General features: G+C 34.6%; 1 protein-coding gene across 2 annotated transcripts in view; it reads left to right on the top strand.

The window, feature by feature from the left end:
* LOC145674558 (ly6/PLAUR domain-containing protein 6B-like) overlaps window positions 1–19,641 on the top strand; it is a 99,426-nt gene that overhangs the window by 45,192 nt on the left and 34,593 nt on the right. Inside the window, exons 4-7 of one of the 2 annotated variants that reach the window (XM_081744732.1) lie at window positions 5,601–6,493; window positions 8,089–8,155; window positions 10,373–10,541; window positions 13,127–13,693. The exons of the other annotated variant lie outside the window; for it this stretch is intronic. Of the exons in view, the coding sequence (XP_081600858.1) occupies window positions 5,601–6,493; window positions 8,089–8,155; window positions 10,373–10,541; window positions 13,127–13,250 (1,253 nt within the window). The 3' untranslated portion in view covers window positions 13,251–13,693. Of the gene's footprint in view, window positions 1–5,600; window positions 6,494–8,088; window positions 8,156–10,372; window positions 10,542–13,126; window positions 13,694–19,641 lie in introns of those variants that run through there. 2 annotated transcript variants of the gene reach the window in all.

The raw sequence follows: 19,641 nt of genomic DNA on the forward strand, positions 1-19,641 counted from the left end.
TAGAATGAATAATTAAGGTACTCACGGATGAGCCTAATATGCATCAGAAAAATGAATACCTGACCTTGTACTTGAAAAGTGAATGGTACTGATGAGCGACAACTCATCTGCCTATTACACAAATGAAAAAAAAAATGAATGAGAGTTTGGAGAATTGAAGTTGACTCCACGGGGCTCGAACTTCAGTTCTCCAAGATAAAAAAAATACAGTTTTGCTAAGATGGTTTGGAATTAAAAAAAATGATATGTACAACGAAAGATGGCCTAATGTCCAATCGATCCTGTTTTCCCCGTAACGGTGTCTCCAAGGCGCTAGGAAAACAGGTGCGTAGTTAAGTGATTTAAACATGCGGAGCAAAAATCTCACAAGCTGCAAAGTTGAAAGAAAGATTTCTCGCTAATGGCTTGCTCAGTTGGCTACACTGACTATCACCTTGTCACCGACGGGTGTGGAGATAGCAAAAATAGTTTGAAAGCAACAAACAAGGAAAGTTTAATTTAAAGTTTTAAAAAAAATGAGTTAATTTAGATAAAAATTTTCTGATGGTCAATGTAACCGTGCTTCAACTTTTTCTGTTCAGGGTAATTTGAAATAACTTCTAGGTATGCTAATATCAGTTAAAGAAATAGGTATATCTTTGAAATGATAACCACATAAATGCTTTGGTTCTAACGTCAAATAGACTTTTAATAAGTTTAACGAGAAAGAAGGTTATATTTACAAAAATCAACAAGAAAGTTAATTTGGATTTATAAAAAAATGAATTAATTGACTTTACTGAAAATGAATCAGACTTTTGATTGTTTTGACCAAATAATATGATTTCTCTTAACACATTCTTCACTGTACAACGTAATATTCAAATCATTTAATCTTGACTGTAAAATTTAGCAACAATCTATTTCTACTCAACTAAACTGACAATATTCGATTCTTTATAATTACCATGACGTAGTTATACAAACAAAAATTTCTATTAAACTGAATATTAATTAGCAAATGATTTATTGTTTTCCCCCTAGACATAACCGACTATTAAGTAATTCGCCCACAGTTACTACCTCTTTTTATTAATAAAAGAAATGGAAATAAGTTTAAGAATCGGATTGCGGAATGAAAGAATTTATGGTTTAGGTTGCTTGCAAGACTTACTGGAAAAATAGTTTAGAAGCGATAGTATGCTTTTTGAGAAAATTTAGTGCACTGTTTCTAATGAACTCTACTGAATTTTTAATATTAAAAGATCTGCATAAACAAGACATAACTTTGTACACATACTATATCAGTTGGAAAATTATACAATTCAAAATAAAAATCGTTACACAACACTAACTACACAAATATTTCATATTCAAATACACTACACAGAAATATATATAGTACTACTATTATTATAGTTTGGCCAATTGATCAAAATAATTATATTGTCGACACTTTTTGATTTTCTCACTGATTCCTTATTTTGCGAATACACGTTTCTCCATAGCTATGGACCCTATCTGCGTCCGTTGCTCAGATAGGTACCTCCGAAGGGATTTACTCGAGTATCTTAAGTTGTTTACCTTATTTATGAGACTAACGATATTACGGGATAAGAATATTTACACTTATTTGTCTGAAACTTACTCAACATAGCACATCTTTGGAAGCTTCATATTGATTGTTTAAGAATGAGTATAATAAAAATTGACAAGTTACAATAAAATGGTATTAAGCCTGTTTACCGCTCTGACACATATTTCCCTAACAACCTATACAAATGTTAAAATTTGAAAAAACTAGACTTTGACGCTAAATCATGGTTTACTCAAAACAGAAATTATATTACATGCACACATCTTAAACGCGATTTATGTTTGAAGGAGAAATAATCCACACTTGATATAAATAAATATTGGATTGCATATAAATGATTATAATGACTACTTCAAGGATCTAAATATTGACACATGACGATTACAAATAAATGCATGATTGAAGATCAAATCAATGTATACAAATTTCACTAGTAAAATAATCAAAAATTTTATGGTACTTATTCAAGAATGAAATTAATAGTTCCTATATCCGTGAATTAATTTTGGAAATGCAACCAAGGCATTAGGCTATTTGTTTACTTCTTTTAAAAAGAATAAAAAATGCTCTAAATGTTTACGGACAGTTCCGTATGAATAAACAATGTCCCGAAGTTTCTAGGAAAAGGTGAGTATGGAGATCACGAATCACGGAAATATTGGCCATAGTCCTTCTTCAATAACGAAAATAACAGAATACTTTGTCCTACCTTAATAAGTCCTTCCGCTTATATTTCCACACTTCAGAAGAAAACTGCACTGTACTTAACTGACCGTCACAATGCTTCCTAATGTCCCTTCTCAGACCCCGCTGTCCTCTGGATTCAACTCCCGGAGAAGAGGTCCACGTTTGTCTGAAGCGTCTGGGTCTTCGTGTGGCAAGGCATCTGTTCCAATTATCGGGGATCGAACCCGTGTCTCCGTCCTTCATCTCCATGTTGTTGAAATGCAACGATGCGTCACTTATCACATCCATCTGCACTTAAATTTCACTCGCACAGTTTATATATATCCGCCATCCATCGCACTACTTTTCCTCTCTGAATACAGGAAGTCCACGTATATAGATCAATCACAGACTCAGTTCAAAATCACAAATTACGTAGCGTCACCATAAGATGATAAAAATTATGTCTAGGTGTCGACGTTTTAAATATTTGTATAAATAATCTTGTAACGACGAAGTTGCTGTGGATAACGCGTGGTTTAAGTAGCTGGCTGCTAACGGGTCTTTAGCTAGCCATTTTTCTGAAATTTAAACACTTAAATATATATATATATATATATATATATATATATATATATATAGGAGTTGACGTATGCTTATGAATCGCGTGTTGGTGATGTTTTCACGATGAAGTGTCGACTTAGAGTAACCTCTCTTCCGTGTAGGCGTTCTCCCAGCTTTCTTTATTTAAAAAAAAAAAAAATAGACGCTTTATTCTTCTCTTTGTGAATTTTGAATTTCGGATTCTGATTCGCCGCTTTAAGTTCGTGACACCATTTCCCAAAAATCGGTTGATAATTTGGCTTGGGTTTCTAGCGTCTCTTCTGGGCTAGTACGTGATGTTAAAGAGTTTCATAAGCACTTGCGAAGATTGTAGATAAAAAAATTTGGTTCCTGTGTGTCTGTGACGTGATATTTGCGATATCGAGGTACTTAGGTAGTGCGACAGTATGGCTGGAGTAACAATAGCAAAATTCCATTACCGTTTACTGGCGAGGTAGAAAAGTGGGTGGTCATATAGTGCGGTCGACGTTTTATGTTTTTTTTTTTTTTTTTTTTTGAAAAGCAGAGAAACTTCTTTACCTGGGACAAATGAAAGAGGTTCGCTTGGCTGCTAAATGAAACAAAATAAAATTTTCCTTGACTTTTTAAAATAAATTGAATTTACATATAAATATGTTTTAATTTGAATATATGAACAATTAATTGAGTGTGTGAGCGTAATTGTCACAAGCTATACTGGAAATATATGACTACAATTCATAAACTCAATATCTGTTGATACCCTGAAGAATTGCCTTTTAAAAATAAAAAAAGAATTTTGAAAACCCTGTATATTTTTTCGATTTGTACCCAAATTTCGGTGGGCACGACAGAATACTTCCAAAAAGATTACCCTATGAATTTTGTCCAAATCGGTTGAGTACGGGCGGAGATATAGGCCGGGTAACACAAAAATTGACTTTGAAAAAATACAAAAATATTTGAAACCCCATGTATATTTTTTCTCTACAGTTTAAAAACAGGCGGGACTAAACTAAGTATCATTAGAAGCCTACCCACAAAATTTGGACTATCGGTTGAATAAATTTTGAATTTACAGAAATATCCATTTCGAAACCTACTTGCGCCTGTAAGTCTTGCCGAAAGTAATTGTTTCAATATATATCTAATTTGCGAACAGGTAGGTATCCACACTGAGGTTCTTTCGAAAGAAAATTTGACTTCACACCAGGGTTGGCTGGTTTAAACCAAGGTGGTTTAAACCAGCTGTTTTTTTTTAAAAAAAAACAACTGGTTTAAACCAAAAAGAAAAATGCTTTAAATCGTGTGAACTTCATGATGACGTTTCCACATATCAAACCACCTGCATTAGTTTTATCTCCTTTTCACCTTTTAATCAAGGTGTCTCACGTTCAATTCTCGATCGAATCGAACCATAACTCTTCTTTCATGTGTAAACCAAGTAGCGGTTTGGATGCCACTTTTAAAGCGAAAGTCGTCTTTATAACCTCGATATTACATAAAGATGTTAAACCTAAACATACGAAACGAAGCCAAATTGTATGTTTGTGCTTGCCTGAATGTTTGTTGCTTTATAAAGAAGCAAAGGTGCCTAAATATATTGATAGACATTGGCAAAATTTATCGACTGCCTACGTAGCTTCCAACATTAGCTTGGATTGGACTTCGTTTTAATTTTATTGAATGATATCTACATACTAAATTTGGAATTTAATACCTCAGTTTTAGCGTACTGATTATGATACGTTGACCTTAGATTTTACATGCAAAGCAATAACAGGATTTGCTTTGCATTTAAAGTAATAACAGGATTTTCCCAATGGCTTCCGTGGGAGTTTCCCGAATTATATGTAATTCTGTATAATGGGTTCACTTGTGCAACTATTTATCTTTTTTTCCTGAAATGATTCTTGACAATTATATTAACAAGTATGTAAAGATCAGTACAACGTATTTTTATCAGGAGTCCTTCGTGAGTGAGTCGACAGACTCATTGTATTTGTGGCCAATTAGTCCCGGTTTGGAGTCCAAATGGAGGACAATTTCTCTCGGATGTAAGCAGGGAAGTTATTTGGATCCCGCTTTAAGCTTATAAAGACCCCTTCCAGCATAACCCTGTCGTTGCATAATAACAGCAAGGCGAAAGAAACTTATTTCTGTCCATATGTAATATAAATACATAGAACAAATTATTTAAACAAAAAAACATGGTTTAAACAAACAAACAAAAAAAACAGGTTTAAACAAAAAACGTTTTTTTTTTCAATAAAAACCCTGGCTTTTGCCAACCCTGCTTCACACCCAACTAGGTGGACCCTGTCTTGATATCTTCATTTATTAACACGTTATGACTAAAAGAAAGAAAAAAAAAGGTTTCGAATTTTGTTCTTTGAACACACGCTCCTCTCCCATCGATATATATTGGGGATGGGATTGATATTCTGGGAATATGTAACTTATATTGTACCTAATCACTGGAGCACAGGACCAAAGCAATCCGGGATGGGGATTGATTTTGCATCAATCTCTTTTTTCGCGTCACCCCTTTCCTTCCTCATCTTCACCCACGAGATGTCAGCAATTCCGGAAACTAGTCACTCCCTCATGCGACTGCGCATTTCCTGGTATATTTTTAGTGCAGTAATGTTAAGTGTATAAAACCCGCTGTCTAGTTTACATACATGCATAAAAGTATCATTTGAGTTATTCTCGTGCATTGGAATGATTATTGTTGTCATGTTGCTGACATGATTTTTGTTATGGGTATTTTCAGGACAAGCGAAAACACAAGAAGTTTCGCCTACAACCCGGGAAGAGAACAATGGGCCCATACTTAATGAACAGGTTAAACCAATATCAGTTTCAAACGTAGATTCTGACTGGGCAAATAAATTTAAAATTCCGTGGCAAGCAATGCCACCTGGATTATTAAATAGTTTGAAACGAGGTGAGAGACCTAACCCAAAATTTAGAAGAGAAATGGTTAGAGTAGTTGTGAACCATATTCACAGAATATGTAAAAGACCTCAGAAACGGCATACCAACGTCATAGCCCGAAAAATTGTACAAAAATATCCTGAGTCATTCGAAGATAAAATTCAAGGTATAATTGTTGGAAGCGGATGGAGTTCTCTTCAGCGGCAACTAACCGCACGGTCAGAAAATTTGAACAGGGCCATTGATCCTGTGAGAACAACTGCAGATACAGAGGTGCGGAATAAAGCAGCACGGCAGGTTTCAAGAGATTCTTACGGGTGTGTCAACTGGCAGCCCGAAAAACCAGATGATAATGATAATGAAGCTAACGAATATTATCATCAAAGAGTATTGATAAATTCGGGAGCATCTATACCAGACATTATGTCGAAATTTCCATCCCTTCTGCAAGTTAATGAACTGTTAACTCATGTAGAGAAACTGACTTCCTTCAACATAAGGGATGCATTAGAGAATGCTTTTTGCAACAAGGGTCCACGGATCTTTACATTTTTTGAGAGATCAAATGTTGAACGGGTTCGGAAAGCAATAAGTGAAATATACAATTACGCTGAAAGTATTGCTGACGACCATGCACAAGGTCTGGATGTAAAGAGAGATCCAGGAGCAATAGTTCGTCTGCTGGAAACCTATTTTGGTGAAAGCGGAATTCTTTTTAAATTCGTTGAGGTAAGCATCTTTCATATACACCTATATATTCGTTTTAAGATTTTTTTTGTGTGTGTGAAGAGGAACATAAATGACAACGTGTGTGTGTTAGGCTATATAGTGATATGTAATCATTATTTATTGTTCATTATCTAGTACAGTTTTTGCACTGGCCTGAAGAAGTCAGAAACTTTAGCACTAAAAAGAAGAAAAAAAACTTTAAATTTCACAGAAAACTTCAAAAACTTGAAATTGTCAGGGAATTTTTATTTTACACTTTTTGTTTTTATCATGCATTTTAAACCTTTATTTTGACACAGTAAATGCGTATCATGTAATAACGCCATCTTAAAGAAGTATAGCGACTTGTCGATCATCTTCACTTTTCGGTTTTTAAAACGCCTTTCAGAACAGGGTTTTCAATGACAGAATTCATGCAATTGATTTCGGTATTCGGGTCATTAGAATGCTCTTGCCTGCATTAAGACAATAGCAGAGTTTGAGAAGTCTGAGGATATCATTACGACGAGTTACGACTAAAGTTTCAGAACTCTTATGAATCTGTAACTTTTTACTACCAGAACAACAGTTGTTATATTGTGTTCGGATACTTACAAAAATGTCATGCCTTTCACATAAATATTGTAAGCCTTGTTCGGAAACTAGAGCACTTGTTTCCACTCTTATTATTGCAACACTGAGTTTAGATACAATGTTCATATTAGTCAGCTATTAAATGAGGACTCAATTATTAACCACGATTCAAATTAAGAGTCAATTAATCACTTGTGAATATAAACATATTTAAGGCAAATTGACAGAAAAATTGATTGCGTCGCTCTCAACTCTGACTTCGATGATTTGAGAGAGATAATTATGAATATGTCGAAAAGAAATTCTTCATTTAAATACACTCTGTCGATGAGAATTTGTACCCATATTTGGACAAGATTTTAAGATCCGTTGAAAAAGTTGGCGGCGGCGCGGGGGAGGGGAGGTAGTGTGTGTTTGTGTGTATTTAAAAATTGGAAGTTTGCGTAAAGTAATCTAGAAAATCTGAAAATGTCAGGGAATATATTTCACCAAACTAGAAGGAACCCAGCATTAGTAGTAGATTTAACGTATCCCCCTTTTGCAAAACATTTACATGAGTACGTTTGATTATATAATTCAGTACGTTTCAGACTTTATTACATTGTTATTTTTGTCATTTATATTAATTTAATTTTTGATCTAGTTGAATAGGTTCGCTTGATATAACTACTGAAACAATCAATTGTACTACATTTGTAATTCAAACTCGTTATTTGATGGCTAAATTACATGTAAAACCAAATGCCGTTGCAAAACTACAAGCATTACAAACGCCACATAGTATTTTTTTTTTCATATTCAACGGTTGAGTTTGTTTCAATTGATGCCTTATATCTTCAGAAAGAACTGGTCCAGCTTCTTTTTTCTAATCATTCTGCGATTTGCCAATCAACATAATTTGTTCGTAATAATATTTCAGTTACTTCCGCATATAATATCATATAAGATATACTTGCTCATCAGTTGAGTTTAGTGCCATTATTTTCAAGTTATTATTATTATTATTATTATTTTTTTTTCAGGAGACAACGTTACCGGAGGAAGTGCCCACCAGAATTTTAACCCGAACACCCTGCCTTGTTGTATGTGGTATGTATTCTTTTCGAAAGTACAAATTTGATGGAAGAGAGTAGATCGCTGGCTCTCAATAGGAGTACAAGAGTAAATCATGTATAGTATCTATAAGTGTTATCTTCATTCTCAAATTAACTAAAGTAAAATAAGTAATCTTTAACGTAGTTACATCACGGGACCTATAACCCTTGTACTTTAATGCGGGCCATCGACCTAGAACTTTCCCGAATTTTGATTTACTAGTATATAGAAAAGTATGGTTAAGTAAAAACATTCTACAATTAGCGTCCTATACAAACAGAACTGGCTATTCTAATATTTGGGGCAGATCTGCTCCCTCAACGTAGGAGAACGGTTGGATAACGCTTCGTCAAATTATACGTGCACATACAGTATCTAATACAATTTAGATAATTTACAATGAGTCGGGGTTTTCAGTGACCACAGTAATAATATTTTCTTATAGAAATAATTGAAAAAAAAAAAAGAAGTCAAATTTTCAAATTTTAATCACGAGATTGAGATACAGGTTTCTTCCATATACATTTTCAGTCTTAGTTATAAATTATTTTAGCTCTTTTTATGCACGTGAAAGTAGTTAGACTACTCTAATATAGCTTAATTCTTCTCCAAATTTGAAAAATAGATGTCTGTGATACCGATAGCTGTGTGCTACAAAGTGCCTAAACGATATTAGATATAAGAAACAATAGCTAGTTGATGTTATAAGAAAAGGAAGTTGCTTGTGAAAGTCTGCTTTAAAGAGACACGTTTTAGTTACTGTTTTTATTTCAATAATGTTTTCTATATCATCAAATTATCTTTTAACAAGAGTGAACTCAGCAGGGTGTCTACTGATACTTAAAATACTGGAAATTGACTGGGTATCGGTACTGAAAGTACTAAAATATATTGGAAGTTATTGCGTAATATTGGAGAAATGTAAAAAAAATCCTTCAACGAAGGAGCTCCATCATCTGGGTGTAGGTATATATATCCTGACCAACCACGGCCAAGCTAGTTAGTTCGAGAAAGAAAGTGAATAGTGTTCATAAGGCCTGGATTTCGGCTTCAGTTTCTTTCTTTCTTTTCTTCCTTTATTTTTATTTATTTTTGTTCTAATCCTCCAGTTTTTGTGCATTCTTTTATTATAACATTAAAGAATACTGCTATCAAAAGGCAGTTTACAGATTATGAAATAAGACAGCATATTTTCGTGTGGCATTCACTTTTTTAGTTCACCAAGGTAGGCTTGCAAATGAACTGTAATATGGTGATAAACTATAATATGGTCGGGTCGGCCCCCCTAACTTCTACCGCCCCCCCTACATTTTTGGGCTGGCTACCGGCCTGATGGTAGGTTTATGCTGGAATTATTTCCTAGCAGGACACTGGAAATCCTGGAAATATCTAAGTTAACTCCAGTAAACAGTCTGTGAAGCTGTCTACCTCTCACTTTCCTCTTGTAATATGTTTTGGTTAAACGTGTCTCATATCGGAGGTACAATTCCCTCGTTCATCACAGACCAGAAAAGGGAAAGGAAGTGAAGCGGCTTGGAACCATTTCGGTATTTGCATAGTGTCAATAAAAAAGGGGAAATTTACTCATAATTTCTTGTAATTGAACTTTTGGAGAGAGTATAGCCATCGTCAATCAAACCCGGTATCCTTCGCATCAAAAGCAAGTGAAGTAGAACTTACACTACGCAGGTCCACCTGATAGTTACCACTAAAAGTGATATATAGAATGTAGAAAACTGTAGGATCTAGGACAGTTTAAACAGCGAGATTTAGTAATATTCATGTACAGTACTTTATTTCAAGAAAAACATCGGTTTCCGTATGATAAAGAACTATTACTTCACACAACAACAGAAATATAATATTTAAGAACGAAATGATTTCCTATAAACTGGAGGGTTGTGAGCTTAGCTTGTGAAATATATTGGTATTTTCTCGTTGCTTTTGCTGCTTTCCTTTTTGGGTTTTTACATAAACGTGTTTGAAATGAAGTTCATTCTTAGTTAAATTTTACGGAAGTCGTTAGTAAAGAATGTAATTAAATGTTTTCTTTTTCTCTATGAAGCAGCAGTTAGGTTGTCAAACTACGGATTCGTTACATATTAGTGTATATTTGTCCTGTATTTTAAGTTTCAAAACATCTGTTTTTTTTTTCTTTCTTGTTGTTGTCAATGCTCTTATCTAAACTCCTTCATTTCATTCTCTTTTCAGGATCCTCACTCATGAGCTGCACCAGGTTCATGTTGTCTATAGACATGATAATTTGCCTAGATAGAGTCTGTGATTCTTTATCTGCATTAGCAGTCCTGTTTGCTTCTTTCTATGTGTTTAACATAGAATATCCAGTTGAAGCGGCTGCAACGTTGGAATTTATGCAAAGGTAAAATAACTTACCATAATTTCAAGTTCTGTGTAATCACTGAAGTTGGGATAGATATGCACGTAACTATGCACTAAAAGTCGCAAGAATATGCCCTAAAATGTGCAATAAAAAAGTAAATATGCACTGACAGATTTATACTAAACAATCAGGAGAATAACATGTTAAAAAATCGCTGCGTTCTGCTTCTTCCTTCCGCGCCAAAAATACATAAAATTGCTCATAACTTAATATTTAGAAAAGTGAGCGTTTTAGGAGAAAACAGCAATGAGCCAAATATTGGAGTATAAACAATTTCCTGTAAGAAAAGGTAATTAGTAAAAGATTCGAATCACCTCATACCAAGTTACGGAGGTTTCCCCGTAAGTGCGATTAAAAAATAGGAAGACAAAATTAAAGTAGCGCAGACAATTTTCTACGTTAAAAGTTACATAGCAAAACATTTGAACCAACCCACACCGAGCTATACTATTTTTCCCGAATGAATCAAGCCTTTTGGCACATTGCACCAATAGTAGTGCAATGCTTTCCTCAATACACTGAGATAAATTTGTGTTATTTGAACTGCAAGAAAAGTTTTCTACGGAAATATATAAAAAATAACCAGGAGAGTACTGCCAAAGTATTGCCAATCCGTCCTTCTTCCTTACAAAGGAAGGACAAAAACGAAACTTTTGTTCCAACAATTACACGAAAATAAATGTTTAAAAAACCGTGCGCTTTAGGGGGAAAATACAAAGAGAGAAATTAAAATACAGACAATTTTGTATGTCAAAAAGTAATATCCACACACTCCATCAACCAGACCGAGCTGCGAAAGTGAAAGTCTTATTCATTTGAGGGGAAGGGGGATGAAACGAGGACGCACAACGCAGCGACATTTTGACAGGTTATTCTCCTGAACATTTTGTACTATACGTGTACATTTTAGAAAAACATTTTTTTTTCTTGCAATTAGAATTATACAAAGGAATTAAACGTAACCAAAAAATAAATAAATAAATAAATAAAATAAAAACGACCTACTACTGCCTTCGTCCTGCGCCAAAAGGCTTGAAAATCTCCGTAACTCTACTCGGATTCGTCCAAATGTTCAGCTAAACTTTTGTTATAGGTAGTTGTCTGCACTCTAATTTTTGTCTCCATAATATTTTCTTAAACGACCTGGTTTTCTAAATATTGATCTTTTGCTCCAATTTTGGTATATTTTTGACCAATGGAGGAGATGGAACGTGGCGAAATTTTGATATGTTATTCTCCTTATATATATTCTTTTAAAAAAAATTGCAATTTGCACACTACAAAGAGAATAAATGTTACAGTATATCTTATCTACAAGAAAACACAGCGACGTGCTATGGCCCCCTCTACGAAATTGCGTAGTCGGAAAAGCCTCCGTAACTCATTTTTGGGATGTCCACGTGTTTTGCAAAGTAAATTTTTTATATAGGGAATTTTCTGTACTTTAGTATTTGTCTTCTTAATTTCTTTCCTAAATGCACTGTTTTTTAGATATTGATTTTTATTTTGGCGTCAATTTTCATGTTTTTGGCGCGGAAGGAGAGGAGGAACGCAGCGACATTTTGATACTTGTTCTCCTGACTTATCATACATTTCCAAAAATACTTTTCTTTCAAGTTATTTGTGTTTGACTTACTTTTACGCTGGTAGAAGTTCAAATTATATTTTTAAATGCGAAAACCCTACACTCAAATTTGAGAGAAGGTAGTTTTTCTCTAGTTATCTCATTAGTTCCAACCCTGGCGTTTACTTTCCCTTCCTCTTCTCCAATAAAAATAGTCAATGAAACAAGTCTCAATTCCGTGAATTTGTTACAGAGGGCTAGGACCAGGCAATATTTGCCACACATGTACGTAAATCTGTTACACAACTTTCCTAAATTTTCCAAATTAACAGGTAGTAGGAAAATTAATAGTTATCTTCTTATCCCTCCCCAATTTACTTATTAAACGCAGACTACAAAACACATTTTCTCTGTTAGTCGATATGCTTCTATTGCCAACAATGATGTAAATACAACACAACTATTTTCTTAACTGCCTGCTTGAAGTCAGTGATTTATGTGCGTCGGCGGAAACAGAGAGTGAAAAGAAGATTAATTTTAGATTAAATGAAAGACTCATTCTTTATTTATAGTGAAAGAATCATTCTCTTTGAACATGCACACTGGAAACATTACATCTAGTTGAGCCCCGACAATAAAATTGCACTGTGAACTTCACTTACAACCTAAAGGTTGCAATAAATATGAAATAAGAAGCTGTAGTCCGAGAAAAAAAAAAAACTTCTTGGAGCGAAGATGAAGCTGGATGAAGCAAATGCTGTAATATGAAATGCAAGGCCGTAGCCCAAGTAAACAAGGGGTTCTGAGTATTTTTGAAAGCATGGTATTCGTGAAAGTAATACATTTCAAGATATTTTAAAAAAGAGGAAGGAGAAGATGAAACATGAAGGACGTCCTGCCTGTGATGATTTCTTATGGAATGCCCCCTTTATGTGTCTGTATATGTATTAATTTCGTGCATGGCTGTAATTCCGTTCTTTTCTTTCGTTTTGTTTTTCAGATGCTTCGTGGGAATCAATCCAGATCGCTCGAAAGTTCAGCGATGCAAAAACAAGAAGCTGATGGATGTATCCCCCAAAGTCCTTAGATTAATCAATGAGGTAGCTAACTACGAGTGGTTGTGACAATAACAATGTTAAAATACCTAAAAAAGAAATACATTTTTTTTAAAGAAAAGTACTTTGTAGTTTACTTATTGCAGCATTACATAAATTGTATTGCATCAACTGTAATTTATCATGGGACAAAAATAAAAGCACAGTGTTACTACGTTTTCTGGATAAATGAATTTTTAAATTTGAAAAATATTTCTGTAAATGTTTTTATCTTTAATTTTGTTCTGAGTATCTATTCTGCATATTTGAGCGTCTAATAAATATGCAAAAGTTCACTTTTTTTTCTTCTTTGCGCATTGATGCCACTATTACATAATTATGCAAACATGTCCTTATTAATTTGGAATAACAAATACTGGATACTCAGTAGGAGCTGCGAGAAGTCACATGGTATTTGTTTTGTGTACTTCTGGCCATTCTCAGCAGTGTTGTCTAATGCCTGCTTGGCTATCTAAAACTGTAATAATGGGACTAATCTAATGAATCGCTGATTACAATATTTGAGGTTTATTAGTCTACTGGTACTCATAGCAAAAAGAAATGCAATAGAAGTAGTCTTAGGCTGCAACAGAGTAGCGATTTATGATTTTTTTTTTAATATTGAACTCCTCTTCTGGTGTTCTCTTCAATACATAACAAAATTGGTAATTTTGAAAAGAAAAAGAAATGTATATGGAAGATGATATCAGAACAAATGTTCGATATTACAAGCTAAGAATTAATTTTAACGTTATATTCTTGTGGATATTATGCACGTCATAGATGAGACGCTTTTTTTCGTCCGCTTTTGTATTTTCGTTAGTTGTGTTGATTACACCCATGCTTAGAGATTTATGAATTTATAGTTCCGTGGTGCAAGCAAGTAGTATATTCAGCGGTTGGCAATATAAATCTGCTCCTTGTGGATAACTGGTTTGTCAAAACAATCATAAAATGACGTACTTATGAAAGCGTCGAATGGCTCTTTTACTGCTTTGATTAGCCATAACGCCGTAATCCAAAGAAATATTATAATAAAAAATTATTTATTTTTCTTGGAGACATAAAGGGTTTGTTCACCGAGGAAGTCTGAGTGTAGCTAGTTGTAAATTATAGGTATGATCCATAGGCCTAAAGAAAGCACAGGAAAGAAGATTGATTGTTACTGAAATGAGAATGCTGTGCTAAATCTGTGAAAGAACAAGAAAAGACAGAATGAGAAATGAGCGAGTAAGGGGGAAACCAAGGTTGTAGAAATATTTAAGAAGATCCAAGAAAGAAGTCTGCAGTGGTATGGCCATCTTATGAGAAGATGAAACGACTACTAGTTAGATGAATGATGGAAATGGATTGGAAGAAAGATAGAGGGAGACCAAGAAGGAAATGGGTAAATATGGTAAACGTTAACTTTCGAGAGAAAGATTTAACAGGGAAAGAATTGCTTTATGAAGAATACTCGTCATAAACGTCGACCCTTTATAAGTGGGAAAAAACCTAAGGGGAAGAATTGTCTCTTGAAATTAGTTCACTTACTACCATTTTCATATAATAACGTATTTTCTGTCGTGTAATTTAAGTACCTTTTCTAGTTTTCTGTATATTTGGAACTTTTTTTTTATTGTACATATTGTTTCTCTTCCTATATAGTGAATTAAATACAAATTACTCTTTAGCTGTTAGTTGACGCGTATGGGTGTACAAGTACCAACGAGCAGTAGTTATTCATGTTCATTATATCCTTTCTATAGGATGAGAAGTAGTTCCCTAAAATCCGAAATATTCGAATGTACACGCTGTATTGCTCATTGGTCAAATCTCAAGTTTTCAGTTGAATATCATTAATATCTTAATGAATAACTGGAGAGAAGATTCAGAATTGGGTGTTTTGCAGGCATACGGAAGTAAGTTTATTATAAGAACTCATAACGTTTGAAATTTTAAAATTCTTTTTTATTATTAGTTATTTTATTTTGTCAGGCAGTTAATAATTTTGATCGAGCTTTAAACAGAATGTATCCTTGGTTACCCAGGTGAATGTTAGGTTGGTCTCGTAACACTCAGATTTCCAAGGTCTCGTAACAAAAATCCAGCCCACAGACGTGTGACATACTTCAGTACGTAATATTAGGTAAAATGAAGGTGCAGTGTAATAAATCGTTAATATATATACAAGGAAAAAGCGAAAACAGGGAAGAGAAGAGAAGAATTAACCAAAGTTCATGTATCTAATGATACAGGGTTCCCACGTACTACCTGCAAACCTTGGAAAGTCTGGAAATTTATCTTACTCGTAAAAGTCTACGAAATGTCAGAGCATTTTATACAGAAAAAAAATCCAAGAATTCTGGCTAAGTACTTTTATAAAACTTTTTTTTTTAGAAGTGTACTGGGTAGTTCTTTTTGTGTCACTCTAGTTTATTAAATAAATGTTTTGCAAAACTTCCTCCGTGTATATACTCACATATACATGCATAGAAGATATGATGATCTCTGATTGAGAAAAATATTATTATTTTTTTTTATAATCCTCCTATAGTGAAAATTCGTAAATTGTGATCTGGAAAAGTAAAAGAATTGGTTCTCATAAAAAAATGGTAACCCTATAAGACATTTTACTATAGTGTGCATGTACCACGGTATCCATAAAAGAACAGACTAGTAATACTGAAGGAAATGAAATGAAATGAAATTTTGAGTTTTACGTCCCGCGGATATGCTGGATAGGCTAAAGGAGATGGTGATGATGAGAACTGAATGAAGTGATAGAATGAAGAAAGGGGAAGGGAACGGGAGAACCCCGAGGAAACCCATGCACACGGGTTTGTCCACCAGAAAGTTCACATGGCGCGAGGTGGGATCGAACCAGGGACTCCATGCACCAGAAGTGAACACTACCACTGAGCCACCGCAGCCCCTAGTAATACTGAAGATATCATCCGGTTCTTATATAATATGGATGAGGGAAACCCAGGAAAAATCTTTGTTACTCTAGAAAACATTACTAGAATCCGGGAATCAAACCCGGTCGCAACATTGATTCATTGTGCTGTACACGGCCGCCCTTACTGGAACAGTGTGCGCTATAGTTGGATCTATCCAGCAAAAATTATTGCTAGCCAGTGTGTGTACTGATACAGTTTCGAGCAATTCGATGAAAATTGGGTTAGTACACATTGACCAGCAAGAATTCTTACTGGATTTAGTAAGAGGGCATGCTGGACCGGCAAGGACCTCTAGATAGGGAATCGGTGTGTTAATTACCGTAAATCTTCTACGGTAATAACACACCTGTGCTTTTTTTTTAAAAAAAAACGACCCTTAAATATTACGGTAAATTACGGTAAAATATACGGTAAAATATATTACGGTTAAATTTGTTTCTAAACACGGTCAATATTATTTTGCTTCTAAATATACGGTCTGCCGTTTTTATGAAAAAGCGGTGGTCCGTAAAATTTAGGGTAATCGGATGGCAGCGAGAGTTGACGGGAATCGGTCAGTAAATTTAAGGCGAAATTTTTTACAGTGTAGAGCGCTTACTTCTGGTGGAGAGGTCCATGGTTCGATCCTTGGTCAAGAAAGTTTGTGGTGCCCGTGGACTTTATCGGGGCACTTCCGCTTCCTCACACATTGTCACTCCACCAATTCCTTTATCGTCATTCACTTGCCTTAACCCGTAAGTACTATGGACCGTCTCTCAGACCGCTGCGACTTTTCATATCATTATATTTTCCACAGTCTCACTACTACAAGTGAATCTTTTCGTCTACCTTCCTGTCTAGCAAATGGTTACGTATTGTGAAGTTCATGTTATAATTGATCCCTTGCACGCGGCGCTGGAGGGGTCCAGCGGTCTCACAGACGTACTATAGTAGTTACGTGAGTATTTTGCTGTTCAGTTGTCTTTCGTTATCTACTGATTATCAGCAGTTTTCTGTCTTATCGTGTGGCACGTCTTGCACCACACATCAAATAATGACCCAGAGACTGGAAAACCTGAAATAAGCACATTTTATAAGATGAGTAAAGGTGGAATGGATACCATAGACAAGAAATGTACAGATTACACATCAAGTCGTCGCACAAGACGATAGCCATTGACAATTTTCTTTATGCTGGTGGATGTTGCGTGTGTCTTGCATCAAGTCTACGCTAAGTCCGCAGTGATGACAAGACTTGATTTCATGAAAACGTTTTCAAAGGGACTTGTTAGGCCTCACGTAGAACGTAGATTGTTCATCGGACATCTGCCACGTGAGCTGAGATTTTCAATCAAGAGCATACTACAGCTTGAAAGTGGGTTTCCCACCATTGCGCACAAGGAGTTGAAAAAGAAAACATAATCTTCTGTCAACTGAGTTGTAAGCGGAAAGCAAAAATATTCATTCGTGTCAGCGGTGTGGGGTACCGATTTCCTTGCAGTGCAGAATAAAAAAGATATAAGTGCCTACCTGAAGAAAGTGCATGCTGTCAGAAAAGTTAGTGCGGTACTTTCTTTACCGGCAAAACGTATTTTCTTTACTTTCTCCATCATATAAGAACTAAAAATAAGTTTTATTCATTACCTTTTCACTACAAAAAATGTAAGTGTACAACTATAACAATACTTTCCTGTAAGTTTAAAAAAGCTAAAATTCCATGTTCTTTGCTCCGTTTTTACTGTATTTTTTATTCCTAATGCAACTATAAGAACAGTGTATTTTAAATTAGTGTTGTTTTGACTACATGGAAACGGAGAAAAAATTGAATATTTCAACAATTACAATTATAGAATAACAATGAATGCATTGTTGCAAATTTTGACTATGTTCTCTTTCACATTGTTTTAAAAATACAAAGCATTTTTTTTTACATCGTGAAATTACTGTTTTATTTTTCTATAAGCAACTAAGATATGTAGGATAGTAGTGGCAGACGAACTTCTACACCCGAAAGCTGGAATGTTAACGGTACTTTACGTAATAATGATGTTCTAACATGGTTCTTTAATGGATGTTGTCAGATGGTGTCGTGTATGTCATTATGGGTCGATGACCTGCTTACGTGTATTGGAAAGTTGTTTTATTTTTGTTTTTAGTTGTGATGACATGTCTGTATTGTTGGAAAAGGTCATGTGGTCTTTTTCGAGTGTGTATGCGTGTCTGTAGAGACTTTATACTGTCTATTTTTAAAAATAATAATAATAATGGAAATTTGAATTGGTTTGATTTGAATTAAATCCGTATTAGTGATTAAATTAATATTTATATTCTCCTAATAATTTAGTCGGAACAACTTATTTTATGGATCGATTTCTATGAAATCTCATAAAGAGAAACTTGTTTCGAACAATATGTGGAGAGAATAAAAAAGATATTCTCCTAATATATTTAATTTAACCTCTCGTAATAAATTTACTCGAGAAATATATATAACTTGGAAAAATGAAATATTTGAGTCCCACCTGTTAGGCTAAAGGAGATGGTGATTATTTTATTTGTTAAAAATAAGAAGCTCAGAACACTTATAATGTGTGATACGTATTGGGATCGAACCCGGGACCCTTATCATTGGAGCTGAATACTGTATGATGGGAGGGAAATATTTATTCATGCGTGACTTTTTTTATTTATTCGTAATATGTAAAATATTACTCGTTGGTAATAATCTGAAAGACGTCGTGTATAAAATATGTATACTTTGGCATGACACACTATGCTGGTACATATACAGAGCGTGGTTTCCGTACGTCTTTTGCTGGTGAACTTAAGACATGAACTGAACTTTTCCCGCGCTTTTGGAAACCCGGTTGGGTAAGAGTGATGATGTGTGCTTGCAGGGCGTTGCTAAAACTTGAATTTTAATACAAAGGAAGATTGCTGACACGTTTGGTAACCATTACAGAATACCGCCAGAAATAACTTTGGCGCCGCGGTAGGTGAACAAAAGGAAGATTGCAGACGTGGGAGATAAACATCACAAATTGGGGACAAACTAATAAAAATAAATTTAATTTTGGGAATGCCGAACACGTGATTACCTTGCGGTTATGAAAATACTTTAAATACAGGTTATAAGAGACAAAATATATAAAGATACATCATGCAGTCGTATGAGAAGAAGGATCTTTGCAATAGCAATATTGAAGCAATATCTGATGCTGAAACAGAAATATACGAATCATCGTCAGATGAAGAATTTGATTTTGATGCAATAGATTCACCAGCGCTAACAGTTTCATCAACACCGCCATCATCTCCAATTGTATTATCAAGAACATCACGATTTTGGGCTTTAGATTGTTGTTGTAATAGTGAAAAAGTGGATCGCGAATGTATAAAGAAGGCTATTGAAAAATGGAATTTTAATGAAACACTAATATGTGATGGGTGTACGACAGGATCTAATCATGATTTTGATCATGATTGTATGACGACGCGTC

Source organism: Thermobia domestica, chromosome 17 (assembly GCF_964235325.1).
Source record: "Thermobia domestica chromosome 17, izTheDome1.hap1.1, whole genome shotgun sequence".
Taxonomy (NCBI): domain Eukaryota; kingdom Metazoa; phylum Arthropoda; class Insecta; order Zygentoma; family Lepismatidae; genus Thermobia; species Thermobia domestica.